Source organism: Mastigoproctus giganteus, chromosome 1 (assembly GCF_048544385.1).
Source record: "Mastigoproctus giganteus isolate SK-2022 chromosome 1, ASM4854438v1, whole genome shotgun sequence".
NCBI classification, from domain to species: domain Eukaryota; kingdom Metazoa; phylum Arthropoda; class Arachnida; order Uropygi; family Thelyphonidae; genus Mastigoproctus; species Mastigoproctus giganteus.
Window position 1 is genome coordinate 210550497 of NC_143575.1, and position 21626 is coordinate 210572122.

The 21626-nt window shown below is 36.3% G+C and overlaps 1 protein-coding gene across 1 annotated transcript in view; it reads left to right on the top strand.

Annotated features, from left to right (window-relative positions):
- Positions 1 to 21626, top strand: part of Stat92E (Signal transducer and transcription activator Stat92E) — a 478242-nt gene that overhangs the window by 70033 nt on the left and 386583 nt on the right. Inside the window, exon 4 of the mRNA XM_090375942.1 lies at positions 10182 to 10271. Coding sequence (XP_090232068.1) covers positions 10182 to 10271 — 90 coding nt within the window. The remainder of the gene's footprint in view (positions 1 to 10181; positions 10272 to 21626) is intronic.

The following is a 21626-nucleotide window of genomic DNA, read 5'->3' on the forward strand; positions in this document are numbered from 1 at the left end:
TTGTTCTTAAAACCTGTGTTCCTGAACTTACTCCTATTCTTTGCCGCCTTTTTTTCACTTTCTTATTCCAAAGGTGTTTTTCCTTCTGCTTGGAAATTTGCTCATATCCAGCCAGTTCCTAAAAAGGGTGACAAGTCCCTTCCGTCCAATTATCATCCCATTGCAATTACTTCTACTCTTTCTAAAGTAATGGAGAAATCAATTAACTGCCAACTCTTAAACTACCTATAAACCTTTCGTCTGATCAACGACCACCAGTATGGATTCCGTCAGCGTCGATCCACTGTTGATATTCTGGCTTATGTTAACCATTTATAGACTAATTCAATGGAAAGATTCGGTGAAACACAAGTAGTTGCTCTTGACATCTCAAAGGCTTTGATCGTGTTTGGCATAAAGGTCTTCTAAACAAGCTTCCATCTTATGGTTTGCCAACTGTTTTTAGTAATTGGTTATCCAGTTTCTCTCTGATCGCTCACTGAGGGTGATGGTAGATGGCTCTCTGTCTTCTAACTTCTCCACTAATGCCGGTGTCCCCCAAGGTTCAATTCTTTCCCGCACTCGTTTCCTCTTATATATTAATGACCTTCTTCCATTGACTGGAAATCCTATCCATAGTTTTGCCGATGATAGCACATTGCATTCTACTTTCCATTTTGAGAAACCTTGCCCTGCGCAATCAGCTTCAACTTCTCGAAAATCTTTTACCAATTCCTTAAATGCAGTTCTTCAGGTAATTCTCCAGTGGGGCAAAGACAACTTAGTTGATTTCAACCCTTCTAAAACTCAGTCTTGTCTTATATCTCACAAAAAGGATTCTTCTGCTCCTATACTTATCTTTAGTGACACTCCGATTTCTAGGCAAAATGATATATCTCTTTTTGGGATTACCCTGACTTCTAATCTCTCTTGTCCCAAGCACACAACAAATATTGCTTCCTCTGCATCTAAAAAACTTGGTTTTCTCTTTCGCTCTCGGTGTTACTTTTCTTCCAAACAGCTGCTCACTCTGTATAAATCGCAAATCTGCCCTGCCTTTGAATATTGTTCCCATATCTGCGGTGGTGCCCCCAAAACCTCTCTCAGGCTTCTTGATTCCATTCAGAAGAGGGCAGTTAGGTTAATTAATGATTCATCTCCACTCGCTGTCTCATAGACGTACTGTTTCTGCTGCATGCCTCTTCTACAGATATTTCCATGGTCACTGTTCTTCTGAATTGGCTTCTATAATTCCTGCTCTCTCTTTCAAAACAGTCCAAACACGTGCTGCCACCAGCCAACATCCATTTACTGTCCAACTTCAAACTCACAGAACCAACTTTTCATCTTCCTCGTTTATACCTTTAACTGCCGTTTCCTGGAACAACCTTCTTTCATATATATTTCCTGAAAATTACAGTCTACAGAAGTTCAAGTACAATGTTAACAAATATCTTCTTTCGTCTTTTCAACCTCCAACCCAAGCATGGTTGGAGGTTGAAAAGGAGCATGTATGCTTGCATGTATACCAATGCTAGAAGTATAGTAAATAAATTTGATGAATTTGAAGTGTTGGTCAAGACATCAAAGGCGGATATTGTTGGGATAGCAGAGACGTGGTGTCACAAAGATATAAGGAATGCAGAACTGGAATTTGGGGAGTACAATGTGTACAGAAAGGATAGACAGGACAGAAAGGGAGGAGGTGTTATGCTGTTAATTAAGAAAAACATAAAATCAAAAGAAGTGCATCCAGTTGATATAGATGGACAGTGCACTGTTGAGTCAGTTTGGTGTGACATAAGCACTGCAAAAGCAAAAATAATAGTAGGAGTGTGTTATAGGCCTAATGACTCGAATTAGTACAGTGAACAATTGTACAGAGAAATAGAGTGGGCCAGTAAATCAGAATGTCTTATAATGGGGGATTTTAACTTCCCAGATATTGACTGGAACTTGAGGGTTGGTCACTCACACACTAGTCAGACTTTTGTGGATTTATTGGGTGATTGTTTTCTGCAGCAGCATGTTCGAGAGGCAACCAGAGAAAGTAATACTCTTGATCTGGTTATCAGCAGTGATCATTCGTGTATTAAGAATTTGCAGATAAAGGAACCACTAGGTGGCAGTGATCACAGTGTGCTGAAGTGGGATTTACTCAAAGAGGTAACTACCGTCAGGGGTAAAGGAAAGGGTTTTTGCTTCCGTAAAGGGGAGTACAGTGGTCTCAGACAGTTTTTAAATTCTGTACAGTGGGATCGACTGATGATGTTACAAACAGTAAATTCTAAGTGGGAAGCATTCAAGGAATTAATCGTGAAAGCTACTAGACTTTTCATACCGATGAAGAAATATTGTTCAAGGTTTAGGCCTAAATGGTTATCAAATGAACTAATGAGACACGTGACAGAGAAGAAAAATGCATGGGATGCATATAAATTATCAGGCAACGCAGAAGCCTGTAGCAGATATAAGCTAGTCTGTAATCAGGTCACAAAGGAGGTTCGGCAGGCAAAGGTGGATTACGAGAAATCTTTGGCAAAAGATGCTAAGAAAAACAGCAAGGATTTCTTTACTAATATAAACTCTAAAAGGAAGGGGCTGAATATGATTGGTCCACTTGACATCGATGGTTCGACTGTTGATGATCCTGCTCAGATAGCAAACAAACTGAATCAGTATTTTGCATCTACATTCACACGTGAGGAATCATTACAGTTTGAAAATGGAAGAAGGTTATCAAATTGTAGCAGTGTGCTTAATGATTTTGTAATAACTGAGAGCAAAGTGGAGGAGAAATTGTTGAAGTTAAACATAAGAAAGGCACCTGGGGCGGATGGGATCTATCCAGTTATATTAAAGGAGGCGGCAAAGCAACTAAGCAAACCCTTAGCCATAATTATGAGAGCATCCTTGGATTCAGGGGAGGTTCCCACGGACTGGAGATGTGCAAATGTATCCCCAATTCACAAAGGAGGTTCGAAGGGTGACACGAATAATTACAGACCAGTTAGTTTAACTTCTGTTCCGGGTAAAATAATGGAGTCACTGGTTAAAGATGCATTGCAGGATCATCTAGACAAGACTGCAGCAATAATTCAGACACAGCATGGGTTTGTTAAGGGAAAGTCTTGTCTGACAAATTTGATTGGTTATTATGATGTGGTCACAAAGGAACTGGATGCAAAAAATAATTTTGATATCATATACTTGGATTTCAGGAAAGCTTTTGACACTGTTGCGCATGGAAGACTACTGTACAAATTGGAGCAGAATGGTATTAAGGGTAAGTTGCTACAATGGATAAAAGGATGGTTAAGTGGGAGAAGACAGAGGGTGGTAATCAATGGGTGCTGCTCTTCGTGGACTAATGTTATTAGTGGAGTCCCACAGGGTTCGGTGTTGGGTCCACTGTTGTTTTGTATATTTATCAATGATATTGATGAAGGTATATCAGGCTTAATGTCGAAGTTTGCAGATGACACGAAGGTTGGCAGGGTTGTTAATGACAGTAATGGCAGTGTGCTACTGCAACAGGATCTAGATAATTTGGGCAGATGGGCTAAGAAGTGGCAACTGAAGTTTAACCTTGACAAATGCAAAGTACTGCATATGGGTAGAAGTAACCCCAGAGAAACGTACCAACTGTGTGGTACTACACTTAAGGTAGTAGAAAATGAAAAAGACCAGGGAGTAATTGTGCAGTCAGATATGAAGTTTTCTGAGCAATGTAGACAGGCTGCTAGGGCAGGTCATGGGGTTTTGTCAATGATATATAGGAATTTTGCTAGTAGGGAAAAGGAGGTGATTGTCCCTCTGTATAAGGCAATGGTCAGGCCACGCCTTGAGTACTGCGTACAGGTCTGGAGGCCTCATTTTAGGAAGGATGTAGATTTGCTTGAGCGTGTACAGAGTAGAGCAACACGATTGGTGAGGGGAATGAAGGGATCCTCTTACCAAGAGAGGCTTAAGTTCTGCAAATTGCAGTGGCTGGAGACTAGGCACCTGCGCGGTGATCTGATTGAGGTCTATAAGGCCTTGAATGGGTTGAGCACGCTAAATTCTGATGGGATCCTCCCACTTGTTCAGAATACGAACCTACGGGGACATAAGTTCAAATTAAGAAAGGATAGATGTAGAATAGATGTGCGGAAATTTGCCTTTAGCCAGCGGGTGGTTAATTGCTGGAACAAACTTCCATCTGTCGTTGTGGAAGTTGATAGGTTAAATAAATTTAAGGAGGAACTGGACAGGCAATTGGAGTGTAATGGTGTGATTTTTTTTTTTTTTTTGGCTGATGCTCCTACACTTGCTTTCTTGCATCAAGTCCACTACTACTACTACTACTGCTATGGTACTAAGTACTATAGGTTCTAATACCTCTCGTATTTGGGGTTTACATAAAAAAAAAAAAAAAAAATTCCAAAAGCAGTTTTATCAATGATTATAAAATATTGTAAAAAGCTAATGCCCATATTCATGAGAAACAAATTTAAGCTGAAGCAGAAGTGACTCCATTCAGTAAGATATACCCATGCTGCTATGAGAAATTTTCCTTTCTCATTCCCAAATTTTGGGAACGAGAGTAGCCTTCAGCAGGCAAAGTTTTTACTGCTCCTGGAATAGAGAAGTTTTTTTTTCTGTTTTATTAGCTTAAATTGGTATATTAACTTATTTTCTAGAGAAACTTTATATTCCTAGTTAAGATGCTTAGTTTAAAGTTTAACTTAGCTAGAGATTTTGTAAGTTAATACTTAGTATCGGTAAGGGTATCCAATCCACGTGTTACAAGTTCTTCAGCTCCGCTGAACGAGAAGTTTTTTAGCCATATTTAGCTGCTTTATTGACCAATTGTTACACTAAATTATTGTCTATAAGTAGGTTATAGACCTAGTCAAGATCCTTGGTTTAATCTGAATTGAGACAGTGAGATTTTGGAAGTTAATTAATACTTTAGTGTCCGTAGACTTACCATTCGTAACTTGCTGCCATTGTTATACGATACAACGTTATATCCTGAACTAGATAGCGTTAGCTTAGTGTAGTACGGTATATAATATAATATTGTCAATTAATCAGTAAAATCTATTAATCTTGTTAAACTTCATTGTCAATTAAATTGTACTTTTTAACTAAATACATATAACGACTTAGATTTTACAATGTAACATAGTTAATTAATACATAACTTGATAGGGAAGTTATATAAACGGGACTCGTAGATAATACTCGATACTGAAAAATATATTTAGATATATAGTGTTATAACTCTGATGGGATACAAGTTTAGGGTTATAATTTTGTACTGAAATTGAAATTTTATTGAAATTAAATTGAAATCATGACTCAGACCAGAGCAGCAAAGCAAAAGGCTCAAGCTAATGGGAGTGCTGTGGCTCAGGGGAGAACTGAGGGGGGGCAGTTGCCCTCTGAATCACAGCCGTTTAAAATGCACTGCTTGCTTGTTTGATATTTGTGGAGCAATTGGGTACAGTTCACGATATTGCCATGGGGTAAGGAATTGCCATGAGTGTAAGGAAATGAGGCGACAACTCAGCATTATGGACCTATATGAGAGCGATGGATGCCCTCGAAGGATCTAAATTGAGGGGCCCATCAAGCTCTCAGCTTGATGGGCCCCAAAATGATATTCACAAAGGAGGGTCAAAGGCTAACACAAGTAATTATAGACCTGTGAGTCTAACTTCTGTTCCAGGAAAATTAATGGAGGCACTGGTTAAAGAAGCACTGCAGGATCACCTAGACAAGACTTCAGTTATAGCTCAGACACAGCATGGTTTTGTTAAGGGAAAGTCTTGCCTGGCCAATTTGATTGGATACTATGATGCAGTCACAAAAGAACTGGATGCAGGGAATAACTTTGATATTATATATTTGGATCTTAGAAAGGCTTTTGATACTGTTGCACACGGAAGACTGCTGCTCAAATTGGAGCAGTGTGGCATTGGAGGCAAATTGCTGCTATGGATAAAGGGATGGTTGAGTGGGAGAAACAGAGAGTGGTAATCAATGGACACTGCTCATCGTGGACTAATATTATTAGTGGAGTCCTTCTGGGTTCAGTGTTGGGTCCATTGTTGTTTTCTGTTTTTATAAATGATATTGATGAAGGTATATCAAGCTTAATGTCCAATTTTGCTGACGATACAAAAGTTGGCAAGGTTGTTGAACACACTACTGACAGTATGCTGCTGCAACAGGATCTGGAAAGGTTGAGCAGATGGGCTGAGAGGTGGCAACTGAAGTTTAACATTGACAAATGTAAAGTACTACATATGGGAAACAGTAACCCCAGATCGACGTATCAACTCTGTGGTACTACACTGACAGTGGTAGAGAATGAAAAGGACCTGGGGGTAATTGTGCAGGCAGATATGAAGTTTTCTGAGCAGTGCAGACGGTCTGCAAGAGTAGCTCATAGTGTCTTGTCAATGATATACAGGACTTTTTCTAGCCGGAATAAGGAGGTGATTATTCTCTTGTATAAGGCAATGGTCAGGCCACACCTTGAGTACTGTATACAGGTCTGGAGGCCTCATTTCAAGATGATGTAGAGCTACTGGAATGAGTACAGAGAAGGGCAACAAGATTAGTGAATGGATCAAAGGGTTGCTCTTACGAAGAAAGGCTTAAGTTTTGCAAATTACAGTGTCTGGAGGCTAGGCACCAGTGAGGTGATCTGATAGAGATGTATAAAGCCTTGAATGGTGTGAGCATGCTCAACATTGATGGGATTTTTCGGCTTGCTTGGAATAATCACCCAAGAGGGCAATGAATTCAAATTTAGGAAAGACAGATGTAGGATAGATGTGCGGAAATTTGCCTTTAGCCAGCGGGTAGTTGGTTGGTGGAACAGACTTCCATCCGTTTTCATGGAAGTTGATAGCCTAAATAAATTTAAGGCTCAGCTGGGCAGGTATTTTGAACGAATGGAGGGGTGAAATGGGAGTGTTTTTTTTTTTTGGCTGATGCTGCATAAGCTTGCTTTCTTGCATCATATGCATCTACTAATGCTAATGCTATGAGTATGAACTTGGCGTCACCGCCAGACACTATCCATTTTAGAAGTAAAGGTTTGTTGGGATAATTATGGTACTTTGATTTTTGGATTTAAGTTTATTTTTAGACAAAGGTAATCGTATAAATATATATAACATATAGAATGTAATCTATAATAATGTATAGGATTGGTTCTGTTCTGATTTCATCTTGGTTCTATAGAAATTTAATATCTGATAGAAATTTAATATCTGCATTCAACCCCCTTTTTCCTACTTCACTAACCTCTACTTCTTAAATAGACTTTGTATGGCAATGACCTTCAGTTCATTCTCACAACAGTAGGATTGTATGAACAATTAAACATTGCATTGTATTGCTTGTCTAATTTAAACAGACAGGAGCACAGAATGGCTCAATTTCTAGACTTATTTTGATGTCAGAGTTTTACATGGTAACCAGATTAAAAATTCATTTGCTCTAAATGTTAAGTGTTTTGTTTATTCTCTAGCACAACCACTAGGTCAGAGGAGTTTGTAATTAATTATTTCAAAATTGAATACTATAATTAATCATATTTAGCAGTCACATGAGCTGGAACCACAGTTCACTGAAATGTATGTTTATTCTGCACTCTTGCAGTCTGATCACATGGCTATGTTGGGCTTCAAACCTGAATGGTTGAAACAGTTCAGAATGAAGAATGGGCTAGTAAAGTATACTCCTGATTATCTGGCTGGTTATGAAATAAATCTTCCTTGATAATCAAAACTCTGGATTACAGAATGACAGAACAATTGGTATATCTGAAAAAAATATAAATTTATTTACTCACATGCTGTATTCATATTTATATAAGTATATTGCAGTGCAAGAAAGATTGATATTTTGAGTATGGTATTTTTGAAAAATGAAATAGTGAAGTTTGCTTTTTCCATTGGTTTGCCTTCATGCAAAGGGTACTGTTTACATTTAAAAGCGTTATCTTGTTCATTAAAGTTGACACATTAGTACAGGGTCTGCAAACCTTTTTTGAGTGAAGAGCCATTTTTGATCTAATTAAAAAAAAAAAAAAAAAAAAAAAAAAAAAAAAGAGAGAATCCGAAGAGCCGCACCTCAGCTCAAGCTGGGGGGAGTTTTTTAAGAAACAGAATTGAGTGGGAAGGTGTGTTTTATTAAAAATATATATTTTTTGAAATATTATTTATTAATACTGAACAAATGTAACAAACATCCAGTTAGGTACAAATTAATTTGACTTTTGCTGCTGAATTTCTTGAGCGAGTCTCAACATCGGGCGAGTATGCCGCAATTTTGATCTTTAAACATGCTGAGATACTCGCATTATTCAGATGGTTTCTTGATTTATTTTTAATATAATTCATGGTCGAAAATATTTTCCCGCAGAAATACGTCGAACCAAAAACTGAGAGAAGGCGAAATGCAGATATTTTAAAATTTGTGTGTGTCTGGTAAGCCACTCCACCCATTGAATACAATTTGGTTTTGCATTTTTCAACTCATCTATCACCATCCATTTGTGTAGAATTGCAGGGGCAGCCTTTTGCCTCTCCTTGATTTTTAAGTCCTCCCAACTTCATTTCAAATTGTGCTTCATGTGGGCTAAAAGTTAAAGAGCCACGGTTTCATGTTCAAAGAGCCGTATGTGGCTCGTGAGCCGCAGGTTGCCGACCCCTGTTAGTACTTTTTTCATGTTTATTGATGAGTTGAAATTTTTGTTCAGTAGAAAGAATAATGCCTTTCCATTTTATCATGTGAATGCATATGGGCTAAAAATGTTCCATATTATAATAGTAGACGATGAAATGCATTTTGATATTTCGTATATTTTTGATAACATTATTACATTTTTATTTTGTATTTCCTTTATTCCTTTATTGAAGGAAATACAAAGTAAACCAATTTTATTTTGTTTAATACCAATTTTTGTTTTTGTGAGTAGTATTAATTAATCATTTTGATTCATTTGCATTGTTGATGTATAATTTGTAGAGCTTTACTTATTTTTTAAACCAGGAAAGGTTCCAGAATGCTGAATTTTTAATGTGCAATGATTTTTACTATGAAATTTTTAATTTTTTATCATAATTGAGCAAAGCAAAAATAAGTAAATAAATAAAATGGAGTATTTTTTTAAAGCCATATTAATGTTAAGATATGATTTTTTTGTATTTCTTAATTCTGTAATAATTTTTCCATTACATCTTCTGCTTCTTCTTAATTATTTATTTATAATTCAGAAAATGAGAAAAGTTCCAGAATGCTGTTCTGACTAGAAAACAAATCTGTATTAGAAATTTTTAAGATTCCAGTTTCTACAGTTTGGTGGAATACGAACCTGCTTTTTTTATTTGAATAATATAATACTAGTGAAATTCATTGAATGTGGAACATGAACCCTGCTGTTAGGGGGGGGGGGGAGGGGAATCTTTTTCCTCCTAATGTTATAGTAATATTGCCCTGTGCCATTACAGATAAATCTTTTTTTTTCTTCCCCTGATAGTTTACAAACTATGGTTTGTGTAGATGAAATAAAGCATTTCTGATTCTTCAAAGTTCCCAGGTATGCCACTATAGTAAATTGGTAGAATATGTTACATATTAAAAGTAGAATTTTAGAGTACACATCATCGTCTGAATGCTTGTAACTTCTGATTACCATCATTGTTCACACTTCACATTTGGAAGTTGTGGTTAGTATATGATGCTTTTTTTTTTTTTTTTTTTTTTGAGAATTAAAAAAATCAATGAAATAAAAAATAAATTGTTTATTATTATTATTATTTTGTAATAACATACTGTTGTTATTGTTATTTAGTTTAAGTATCTGAATTGAGCTTTAAATATGATTCCAAAATTAACTTTGTTGGGGCAGATGTCTCAAGTTCAACTGTAAATTTCGTTATTAATTTTTTAAAAAATATGCCTTTTTCTATTAGTTAAAGAAAAATGCTTAATTTGAGCTCATTGTTTTCATTGACTGACGAGGGAAAAATAGTGTTTGGATTTTTATTTTATACCACAAAAGTAACATTTTTGCTTTTTTCACCAAATATTTTTGATTTGGTAAGGTTGAAAGAAATTTCTTATATTCATATTATCTGGAACACTCCCACTCCCTTCCAGAAAATATTTCATATATTAATTTTTTTTTAATATAGCAAAAGTACCTCGCAAATCCTCAGCACCTTGTTCGTGTTATCAAGCATTGTTTGCAAACAGAAATGAGAACAGTACAGCAGGCTGAAAATGTAAGATGTTTAATTAAAATTAAAACATTTAATAGTGGTTAGTTACAGATTCAGTATATTTATATATTTATTATTATTAGCAGTGGCAGTTTGACACTAGGAAGCAAGCTTGTTCAGTATCGGCAAAAAAAAAAATTTTTTTTTTTACCCATTTCATTTGCCCATAATTTGTCCAGTCCTCCTTTAAATTTACTCAAACGTCCTGCTTCTATAACATCACATGGAAGTTTATTTCAACAGGCAGTCTCCAACTGAAAGCAAATTTTCACAGATCTGTTCTGCAGCCATCCTTTACCACTTCAAATCTTTATTTTTTCTGTGTGTGTGTGTGTGTCATCCAAGAATAATTAAGGATACGTCAATATTTTATTCAACCCATTTAAATCCTCAGGTACTTCAATTTTCTTGAAAATGCATTGTTTCCAGATACTAAAATTTACAGAATGTCTTTCCTGGTAATAGTACCCATCTTGTGACCCTGAATAGCCGGTTTTTTTTCTCTGCGCCCATTACAACAGATCTGCATCCCTCCTAAAATGTGTCTTTTGAGCCTGTATGCTGTACTCAAGGTGTGGCTTATCCATTACCTTGTACAATGGGATAATCACCTCTTTAACCTTTCTGACAAAATTCCTGTGTATTGTTGACAGACCCTATGAGCTGTTCTAAACAGCCTTCATATTGAATTGAGCAATTACCCTTAAGTCTTTTTCCATTCCCAACAACCTTGAGTTTGATATGGAGATTTTTGTTATCCAAACATAGCAACAATCACTGAATAATGTCAGTGTTAAACCTCAGTTGCCATTTTTGAGTCCATCTGCCTAATTTATCCAGGTCATGTTGGAATAGCATAGCCTTATTGCTGTCATTACCCCTCCCTCCCTTGACAGAAATGCAGTGGTACAACAAATTGCAGCATGGATTTGTTAAGGGGAGAATCTTGCCTGACCAATCTGATTAGCTACTATGAGTTAGTCAAAAAACAAACCTACTTTTGTATAATTAGCAAACTTAGTTATTAAACTTGATATGCCCAGGGCCATACTTATTAACAGGTTCACAAGGTGCTTGCTACCTCCCTTCCAATAAATTTAAATTTAATATACCTAAAACTACAAAGGCACCAAAGTGATTTTAGACCTGAGGCCTCTAAAAGTGTAAGTATGGTTATGGATATGCCTACATAAATATTATTAATAAATATTAAAACAGTAATGTTAATAATTTATAATAACAAATATTAAAACAGCTCTTCATGGACTAATGAATGTAACTGCATTCATTAGTCCATGAAGAGCAGTGGCCACCATTAATAACTTAACATTCAACTATCCCTTTATCCATAACAGTAACTTATCCCTAATGCTACACTGTTAATTTCATACAGAAATCATTCATTTCGAACAGTATCAAAAGTTACGACATAAATATATAATGTTAAACTTATTTTTTGTATTTATCTCTTTTTTTTTTTCTCATAGTAGCTGATCAGTTTGGTCAGGCAAGCTCTCCTCTTAACAAATTCATGCTGTGATTTGCTGTATAACTGCATTTCTCAAGTGATCCTGCATTACTTCTTTAACCATTGACCTCATTACTTTCCTTGGCACAACTGTCAAGCTTAGAGGTAATTACTTTGATCTTTCATCCTCCCTTTTGTGAGTAGGAGAGACATTTGCACATCTCTGGTCTGTAGAGACATATCCTGAATCCAATATTGCTCTTATAATGAAGGCAAATGATTTTCTTACTTTTTTTGCTGCTTCTCTTAATATAACTGGATGGATTCCATCAGCTTTGTTGGCTCTTCCGTAGCCAGGTGGGCAGGAGCAGCAGTGCGTAGCACACACTTCTTGATTAGACCGGGGTTCGAGCCCGTCACCACCAAATACGGAGGATGCAGAAAGGTCAGGGAATGACCACCGCATATCCCCAGAGCATTGCTAATGCTCCTAAAAACCAACTAACAACAACATCAGCTTTGTTTACTTTTAGCTTCATTCATTTATTATAAATTCAACGAACTTATGTATACTCCTTGTATCCACATTTTTAAAACTTCTTGTGTGAATGTACACGAGTTAATCATTTAATTCAAAAATGGCAGTGTCATTGTACTGCTACTCAAGTTTCAGCAAATAGATGGAGGAGGGTGTATATCCAAAATTACGCTGATGCAATTGGAACTTTTAACAAAGTGACCTTAAGTGACATAGCTAAGTGGCCTTAAGTTATTTGTTTAAATGTGAGCTGTTTATGAGCTGTATAATGGAAGATTTGAATATTGAGCAATTTTTTTTATATGCTATTGTGTTTGTGGTATGAGTCCTATTACAGAGACAGAAAAATGTCAGAGGATTATGTTGACAAGCATTGAAAGAAAAAAGTACAATTTTCAGGTGGCACGATCTTGCTGATGACTCGCAGGTGTGGACACCTTAGGACTTCCCTACTCCAGAAAAAATTGCTAAGGCAAGGTACAGCAGAATTTGGATGAAGGGAGAAGAATCATACTCTATTACCTAAGCAGCAGAATGTCAATCTCAAAACATGGCAGTGCACGTGCAGTTGTTACAGAGCAGCTTAACATGAAACAGAAACAAAATCTCGTGAACATGTAGAGAAATGTTAACACAGATTGGCAGATATGGTGAAGAATTTCTTAGTCGTATGGTGACTGGTAATGAGACATTGCTCAGTTATTATGATTCCAAAACAGCTCATTAAGTGGTTTACACTTACAGCATATAATTTAAGGCCACTTTTCAGCTACCAGACAACATGTCAGAACTCGCAAATGTGTCAGCCTGTTTTTGGACGTACAAGTTCTTGCCATCTACCAGCAATTTCTCGAAACTTGAGTGGTTGTATGGTGATGCTGCCATCTGCAAATTAATGGTGTATAATTGCAAAATATTTATTCCATTTATTAGCAAGCTGTACAGGATCAAAAACATTCATATCCACTGTACCAGTGTGTTTCATCTCTTTCCTTCTAGTGTTAACATATGCAAAAAAACCCTTGGTACTTTTCTTTTCAGTCTTAGCTAATGACTTCTCATAATGTGGTTTAACTTGTCTAGCCCATTCGGCATCTTGATTGGAGACTATATTTACTGTAGGCTTCTGTGTTTCCTGCCCATGCATTTTTATTTTCTGACACTAGTTCCATCATCTGAAATCCATTTATGTCAGAACCTCGAAGATTATCTCTTAGTTATTGTAAAGAGCTTAGTGGTTTCTCTGATTACTTTCCTGATCACGTTATTTAGCATTTGGTATCAGCATCGGTTGATCCCTCTGAAAAGAATTTTAAAAAATTTAAAAAGACCACTGTAATCACCTATGATCATTATCCGTCTAGTGGTTCCTTTACTTAAAGATTCTAATGCATGAAGAGTCATTGCTGATAATATGTTCAAGAGTATTGCTTTCTAATGTTGTTTTCCAAAATACTGGTAGAGAAAGTCATCCAGTGAGGCTAAAAATGTTCTTCTACTAAGTGAGCGATCATTCCACATTTTCCAGATAATATTCTGAAAGTTAAAATATCCCATGATGAGAAATTCTGATTTATTGATAACTGAACAAGCCTGAAATGTAACATTGCAAGCATTTCTTGTTTTTTATATGCTTTGTTCTTTGAATTTTTATTTGTGTCATCCCTGAATTTAACTTTCCATAAATGTGGATTTTTTTTTTTGTACAGTTCAGTGAACCCTGTACTAAATACTTTGAATATTTTTAATAATAATGCATAAAACTAGAGAAAAAGCATAAACTGTTAGCTCTAGGTTATTTTCCTACTGATCTTGGTTAAGTTTTTCAATAGATGAATAAGAAATTTAATATGAAAAGGATATATTATGGTGTATATTAGTGAAGATTAAAAACTCTCTAAGACAACTGTAATCACCTTTGTGGAAGCATAAGTTTAATTTTGGAGGTAATTTGAAGGAATTTTGCTTCTGCAAAGGTGATTACCGTTGTCTTAGAGAGTTTTTAAACTTCATAACTGGGATTGTTGCAATAGCAGGGTACTTACCTGCCCACCGAGGAGAGGCCAACAAGCCTCTAAACGGTGCTGTCTGGGTGGTGGTATCTGCCGAGAATAAGTAACATTAGTCTTCTCCATTGGTGAAGCATTACTTATTTGAGGTAGTTCAATACCATGGCAACTCGTGAAGGTATTCACAATATGAGATACAATTAAACCGATGCCAATTATCTACTTCGGCAGATCACTACAAACAAACATGGCAATGGCACTAACTCATCCACAAGTGAATCTTACGCATAGTCTCATGCTTTATGCAAAATAATCACCTTAATTATGGTGTATATGTACTACAAAACCAACAAGCAGTGAAGCATTTAATGCTTCACTGATTGCCTTTCCAATTGCTACTATATAGACCGAATTGCAGCTGTTGATTAAAAAATAATTATGTTTAATGATCATGCAGGAGGGGGTGGGGAAAACAAACACTTTCAAGCAGTGAAACATTGGCAGTTACTTTAAGGCTGTATAAATATCTGTAATACATAATGAAAATTACTGAAATTTACAGGAAAATTAATGAAATAAAAAAATAAAAAAATGTCAATCCAAAAACTTCAGTCGCAGTTGTTTGGATAACCATGATTTTGCCCTATTTTCAAATCTCTACAATGGAAACATATTGCAGAATTAAGTGGATATGTCAGAAATAAAGAAGGGGACGTTACTTGGGTTATATTCTAGTTAAAATATGAATAACTCTGTTTAATGGTTGTCAGTAAATACACAACTTCTTTTTGCCATTTTAGGGGTTAGTTACCTGCAGTAAAGAATGAACATTATGTTTTATACATTTCTTAAATACGTTATCTCCATATAGTTTTACATAACACTTTGTGTGTTAAAGATCTCTTGCATAAGTAGTATGGTTTTTATTTTTTTCTTCTGATGTCGCTTTCTTATTTGCTCACATGCTGTTCATAATGAATTCAATGTTCAAAACAGGATACTAATTTGTCCTGATAAACACACAGCCATTGCCTTGTTTCTGTAGCAGCACTCCCCCCCCCCCTTATGTGGTTCTTCGCACTACACAGATTTTACAGTCAATTGTAACTAGAGCTCACAATACCGGTCAAAATCTTAATACCGATATTTTGGTATTTTTTATTTATGTAACTGGGATACCGGTATTAATACTGGTATTCCAAAAAAATTGTTCACTATAAATTTGATGACAATTAGGTGCAATAAAGTAAGGAAAAAACAAGTAATTACTTGAATTCACGTTTTAAATCAAACTTTTATTACAATAATAAATATTCCAGCAAAAATTATTAAACATACAGTTATTCTAAAAATAAAAAAATAAGCATCCCCACTACCTGTCCGAATAAAGTGAGCTCTTAAGAAACTCAATAGTGTTATGGTTTAAGCTGGATCTAATTTTGATACATATTTAATTAGTGGCAGAAAACGTCCTTTTGGATTCTGTACTGGTTGGTGCTTTGTACTGAGATATTTGTAGACAAGTTGCAGTTTACCCCCCCCCCCCCCTTATTCCCTCATCTTCAAAAAATATTATTTCCTTTTTGGCATTTTATGGCTTTATATCAGTATTAACGAAAGAAAGGGACTGACGGTTAAGCTTCACAAGGAAACCAAATCTAATTTGTTGGGGGGGGGGGTTATTTGTGGTCATTTTTTCTCTCAATTAATAATTTATTAATTTTTATTTCCCTGTACTATACGTAGTATTGTCGACAGTGGCCATTGTTATGATTTTTGTAGAGCAACTCCCCTCAAGCACTGAGCCCCACAAGTTACCTGACTGCATTAAAAAATGAGAATTTACAGTAGCTGAGGTATATCTCCCCTCCACACACAAGTATGTATATTGTATGTGAGCTGTCAGTTTCTCAAGAGCAATGACACAAATATAAAACAAAAGTTATTTATCATATTAATCTGTTAATACATGCTATTATTTCCATAAAATTTCTCTCAATTAATAATCTCAACTCTCTCTACAGCTTCAAACACTAAACTAATTCAATCTTAATCACTTCCTCATATTTCTCTTAATCACCAATATCAATTCTCTTCACAACAGCAATCCATAGGTCGCTAACTTAATGCTAACAATTCCATGTAATCTCTCTTAATTTTACAATATCAATTTTCATTGCAACTTCAACCAATATAACCAACTCAATACAAAACATTTCTGTAAATTTCTCGTAATTTCTTCAACTTCATCCTTTAAAATAATTACAGTTTTATCTAAGCACCCTTTTCAATATAATACAGTTCAGAGGACTTACCTTCCTTCTCTTTCATGGTGGGATTCCTTTGTGCAGGTTCCTTCCACGGAGTGCGGTGATCTCTCTCTCTCTCTCTCTCTCTCTCTCTCTCTCTCTCTCTCCTCTTCTTGAACTCTGCATCTGTGCTGTATAGCTCTTCCAGTACTGTCTTATTTCTGGATTTCGAGAACAGTTCTCTGTTAATACTGAAGGAAATTACCACAGCAGTAGTAGAAGCTAGGGCACTATCTGACTGGCTTGTTATTCAACTTCCAGATTAACTTCTAGCACAGGAACATGCCTGGGGGAATCCTTCACTATATAGCTGGACACTCCCAGAACTTGACCCGAACTGAACCCAGAACTACCACTGGAAGTCTGCAACCCCTCCGAACAACAACCACAAACCCTTCTTTTGGTGTGAGCACCTTATTTATTTCCTTCTCATTTATTTATTTATTGAATTGATTGCAAGTTACAATCGCCCCTTGTACTACTTTTTTATAAGCAAGCTTATGTGCAAATTAAATTAGATAGGGGAAGATAGGTAAATGGGTGCAAACTCCTCTGGGGTTTGCACCCATTTACCTATCTCCCCCCTATCTAATTTAAACCCGACCCAACCCCTCACAGTGTTATTCTTTAAACTCACTCTTCTTCCTTTGGTCGGAAAAACAGAATATTTTCCCCACACAACGAAACAGTTCATCTTTTACCCCAAGATCACCTGTTCACAATACCTTTGAACTGCTCCATGTTGACACCCTTTCCCGAAATGCACTAAGTGTTGCCTCCTCAAGTAGCGGTGTAAGAGAGGGATTAAACTATTGTTTAGAAGCTTATAATTTTAACCCTTCTGCACCTGCCCTACCATTGTTCACCATATTCCTTAATTGCACTACCAGGTTTACTCCCACTAATGGAAATATTTCCGTAATGATGCTTTACTTCCACACACACTATACTTACTAAGAGAAATATATTTGTAAGATTTTGTTTTACAGTTTCGTGATGTTTTCAGTTTTCCATTGCATATTTGTACTATGTATAACAATCCCTCATTTGCAAATTCAGCAGTATTAATGATTTATTTTTGTCGATTTTATAACCTTTATGTGAATAAATCATTGATAATTATTTTTTAAATTAGTACCGAAAAACCAGTATTTTTGTATCAATACCGGGATTTGAATATCGGGGAAAAAAAAAAAAAAAAAAGGCCGGAATCTTGGGCTTTGCTGAACTCTGTGAATGTGTTCTTCATATCGTATGTGTTAAAAATGTGTTTTTACAATAGTTCTGTTTAGAAAAATACCAATTATTCGGGTACATTGAAGCTAGGATTGGAAAGATTGGGTTGTGCAATGAGAAAATAGGGACAAATTGATGGGACACATGAGAAAAAAAAGCTATAAAAGTGGGATGTGTGGTATTTCACCCTAGTTAAATGACCCAGTGTGCCTAGATATTGGTTAATTAAATACAGTGTAATAAATAAATCATCATGGGTTGTATTATTATTTTGCCAACCTAAATAAGCAAAATATTTTTCTCTTTGATTATTACATTACCATATCTGTTAGTAGTGGCAAATGATGCAAATAAGAGAGCATATACAGCATCAACAAAAAAAAGAAAAAACAAGCACACACTTCCCATATTCACCTATCCATCCCTTCTAACAATTTCTCTAGTTCTTCATTGAATTTATTCAAACTACCCACTTCTACAACACTAGATGGTAGTTTGTTCCAAAAATAAACTACCTGCTAGCTGAAGACAAATTTTTGCTCAATGCCAATACATCCTTCCTTAGTTTGAATATATACTTCCTCATGTGTGAAGTCTGAGCAAGAGAAAGGATTATATCAACATTGAGCTGAGCTTACTCAATCCATTCATAGACTCAAACACCTCAATCAAATCTCACAGGTGTCTGACGCTGTATTTCCAGAATGGAAGCCTTTCCTGGCTTCAGTTCTGATAGTGCAGCACCCTTTCACTGCCCCAATTTCAGCAGATCCACATCCTTCTGCAAGTGAGGCTTCCAGACATGTATGTATATAGTACTCAAGATGTAACCAAACCATTGCCTAATACAATAGAATAATCACCTCCTCATCCCTACTGGCAAAATTCCTGTATAACATTGACAAAACCCCATGAACAGTGCTGTCAGCCTGCCTGCACTGCTCACATAACTTCATATCTCATGTGGTACATTAATCTGGAATTACTGCTACCCATCTGCCTAATTTATATAGATCTTGTTGCAGTAGAATATCTTGATTACTCTCATTAACCACCATGCCAACCTTAGTATCATTTGCAAACTTAGACATTAAGCCTGATATTCTTTCATAAATATCATTAATGAATATAGAAACAATCCTGTACCCAGCATTGAAACCTGGGAAACTTCACTAATAACATCTGATCAAGAAGAGCGGTACCTATTGATAATAACTCTGTCTTCTCCCACTCAACCATCTTTTATCCATAGCAGTAACTTTCCCATAATGACACACTGCTACAATTGTATAGCAGTCTTATATGTGTAACAGTATCAGAAGCTTCTCTGAAATTTAGGTATGTAATGTCAAAATTATTTATTTTTTATATCCATTTCCTTTTGCCACTGTCATAGTGTCCATTCAGTTTAGTCAGATAAGAATGCCTTTTCACAAATCCATGCTGTGATTGCAGTGTAAATCCATTCCTGTCTAGATGGTCCTACATTACTTCTTTAACCAGTTATATCATTATTTTCGGTGGAACAGACGTGAAGCTAAGAGGTCTGAACATTTGTGTCACCCTTTTATCCCCCTTTCTGAATTGGGGATACATTATCACATTTCCAGTCCATAGGGACCTCCTCTGAATCCAAAGATGCTATCACAGTTATGGCTAAAGGTTTGCTTACCTCTTTTTCTACATCCCTTAATATAATTGGATTCACCTCACCCACCTTTTATGTTTAGCTTCAACAATTTCTCTTCCACTTTCCTCTCAGCTCTCAGAAAATCACTCATTTTCTATTAGAATTTGATACACTTTTGGCATCCCCATCCCAAAAAAATTCCTTGAGTGTAGATGCAAAATACCTTTTAATATGTCAGCAATCTGAGCAGGTTCATTGTCTTTGCCAGAGACATCTCGTAATCTGCCTTAGCTTGCCTAACCTCCTTTGTGATTTGATTGCAAAATAGTTTATATCTATTGTATGTTTCTGTGTCATCTGATAATTTCTATGCATCCCATGTCTTCTTCTGTGCCATGAGTCTTATCAGCACATCTGATATCTGCTAAGGTCTGTCTTGAGCAGTATCTCTTAATTGTTATACAAAACCTTGTACCTTTTACGATTACATTTCTGAATGCCCCATATTTAGCATTTGCTGTTGGTATCTTCATCATTTGGTTCCATTACATAGAATTTAAAAATTCTCTGAGGCCACTAGTGACCTTTATGAAAGCAAAAGCCCTTTCCTTTTCTCTTGACAGTAGTTTCATCTTTAAGTAAATTCCACTTCAGTAAATTCCCATCAGAATTCAGCACGCTGAATTCTGATGGGATCCTTCCACTTGTTCAGATTACGAACCTAAGGGGGCATAAATTCAAATTAAGAAAGGACAGATGTAGAATAGATGTGCGGGAATTTGCCTTTAGCCAGCGGGTGGTTAATTGCTGGAACAGACTTCCATCTGTCGTTGTGGAAGTTGATAGGTTGAATAAATTTAAGGAGGAACTGGACAGGCATTTGGAGGGAATGGTGTGTTTTTTTTTTTTTTTTTTTTTTTTTTTGGCTGATGCTGCATAAGCTCATACATTTGCTTTCTTGCATCACATGCCACTACTACTACTACTATGATCACTATCACCTAGTGGTTCATTTATCTACAAATTCTTAATGCATGAAAGATCACTGCTAATAATCAGGTCAGCAGTAATGGTTTCTGGCATTACCTCTGTAACATGCTGGTGTAGTAAATGGTCATCCAGTAAATCCACAAACTTCTTGCTGCTGAGTTAATGACCAACCCACAATTTCCAGTCAGTATATGGAATGTTAGCATACCCCATCATAAAACATTCTGATTTATTGGCTCATTCTCAGTGTTACAGTTTATAGTTCATCACAGTTATTCGGTCTGTAATACACTCCTCCTCCCATTTTTGTTTTTCCAGTGCTTATGCCATACCATACTGGTTCCACATTGCACTGGCCACCCAAGTCAACTTCATACACAGCCTTAGATTTTGTGCTTTTAGCTAAGAGCATAACCCTTACTCCTCTCCTGTTGTGACTGTCCTTTTTGTACAATTATACTCCACATATAACAGGAGAGACTGCTTCTACAGGGATAAGATACACTTTAAATAGAAAGGGTGCAAGAATATTTGCTGATGCTATTGAGGCAGTGTTAGGTGGGTCGGAAAACTGCTAACTTGGGGGGATTCACAGACTAAAAGGTTAAAAGTAGCCGCAGGCAGAGGTGAAGGTGATTCTTGCACTACTTCTATTAGAATAAGCAGCGGCCTGAAGCGAGGGGTGCTGAGGGTTTCAGGAACTGATGGCAGTCATTGTGGAACAGGTGGGTATATGGGATGTGTTAGGGTAACTAAGAATAAGAATAGGTGCATGTATATTTGCATGTATACCAATGCTAGAAGTATAGTAAATAAATTTGATGAATTTGAAGTGCTGGTCAAGACATCAAAGGTGGATATTGTTGGTTTTTATTTATTTTTTTTTTTTTTTTTAGGAGTATTAGCACTAAGGCCATATTTTTCCGGGGACATGCAGTGGTCATTCCCTGACCTTTTCGCATCCTCCGTATTTGGTGGTCACAGGCTCGAACCCTGGTCTAATCAAGAAGCGTAATATTGTTAGGATATCAGACATGCTGTCACAGAGATATTAGGAATACAGAATTGGAATTTGGGGAGTACAATGTGTACAGATAGACAGGATAGGAAGGGGGGAGGGGTTATACTGTTAATTAAGAAAAACATAAAATCAAAAGAAGTGCAACCAGTTGATATAG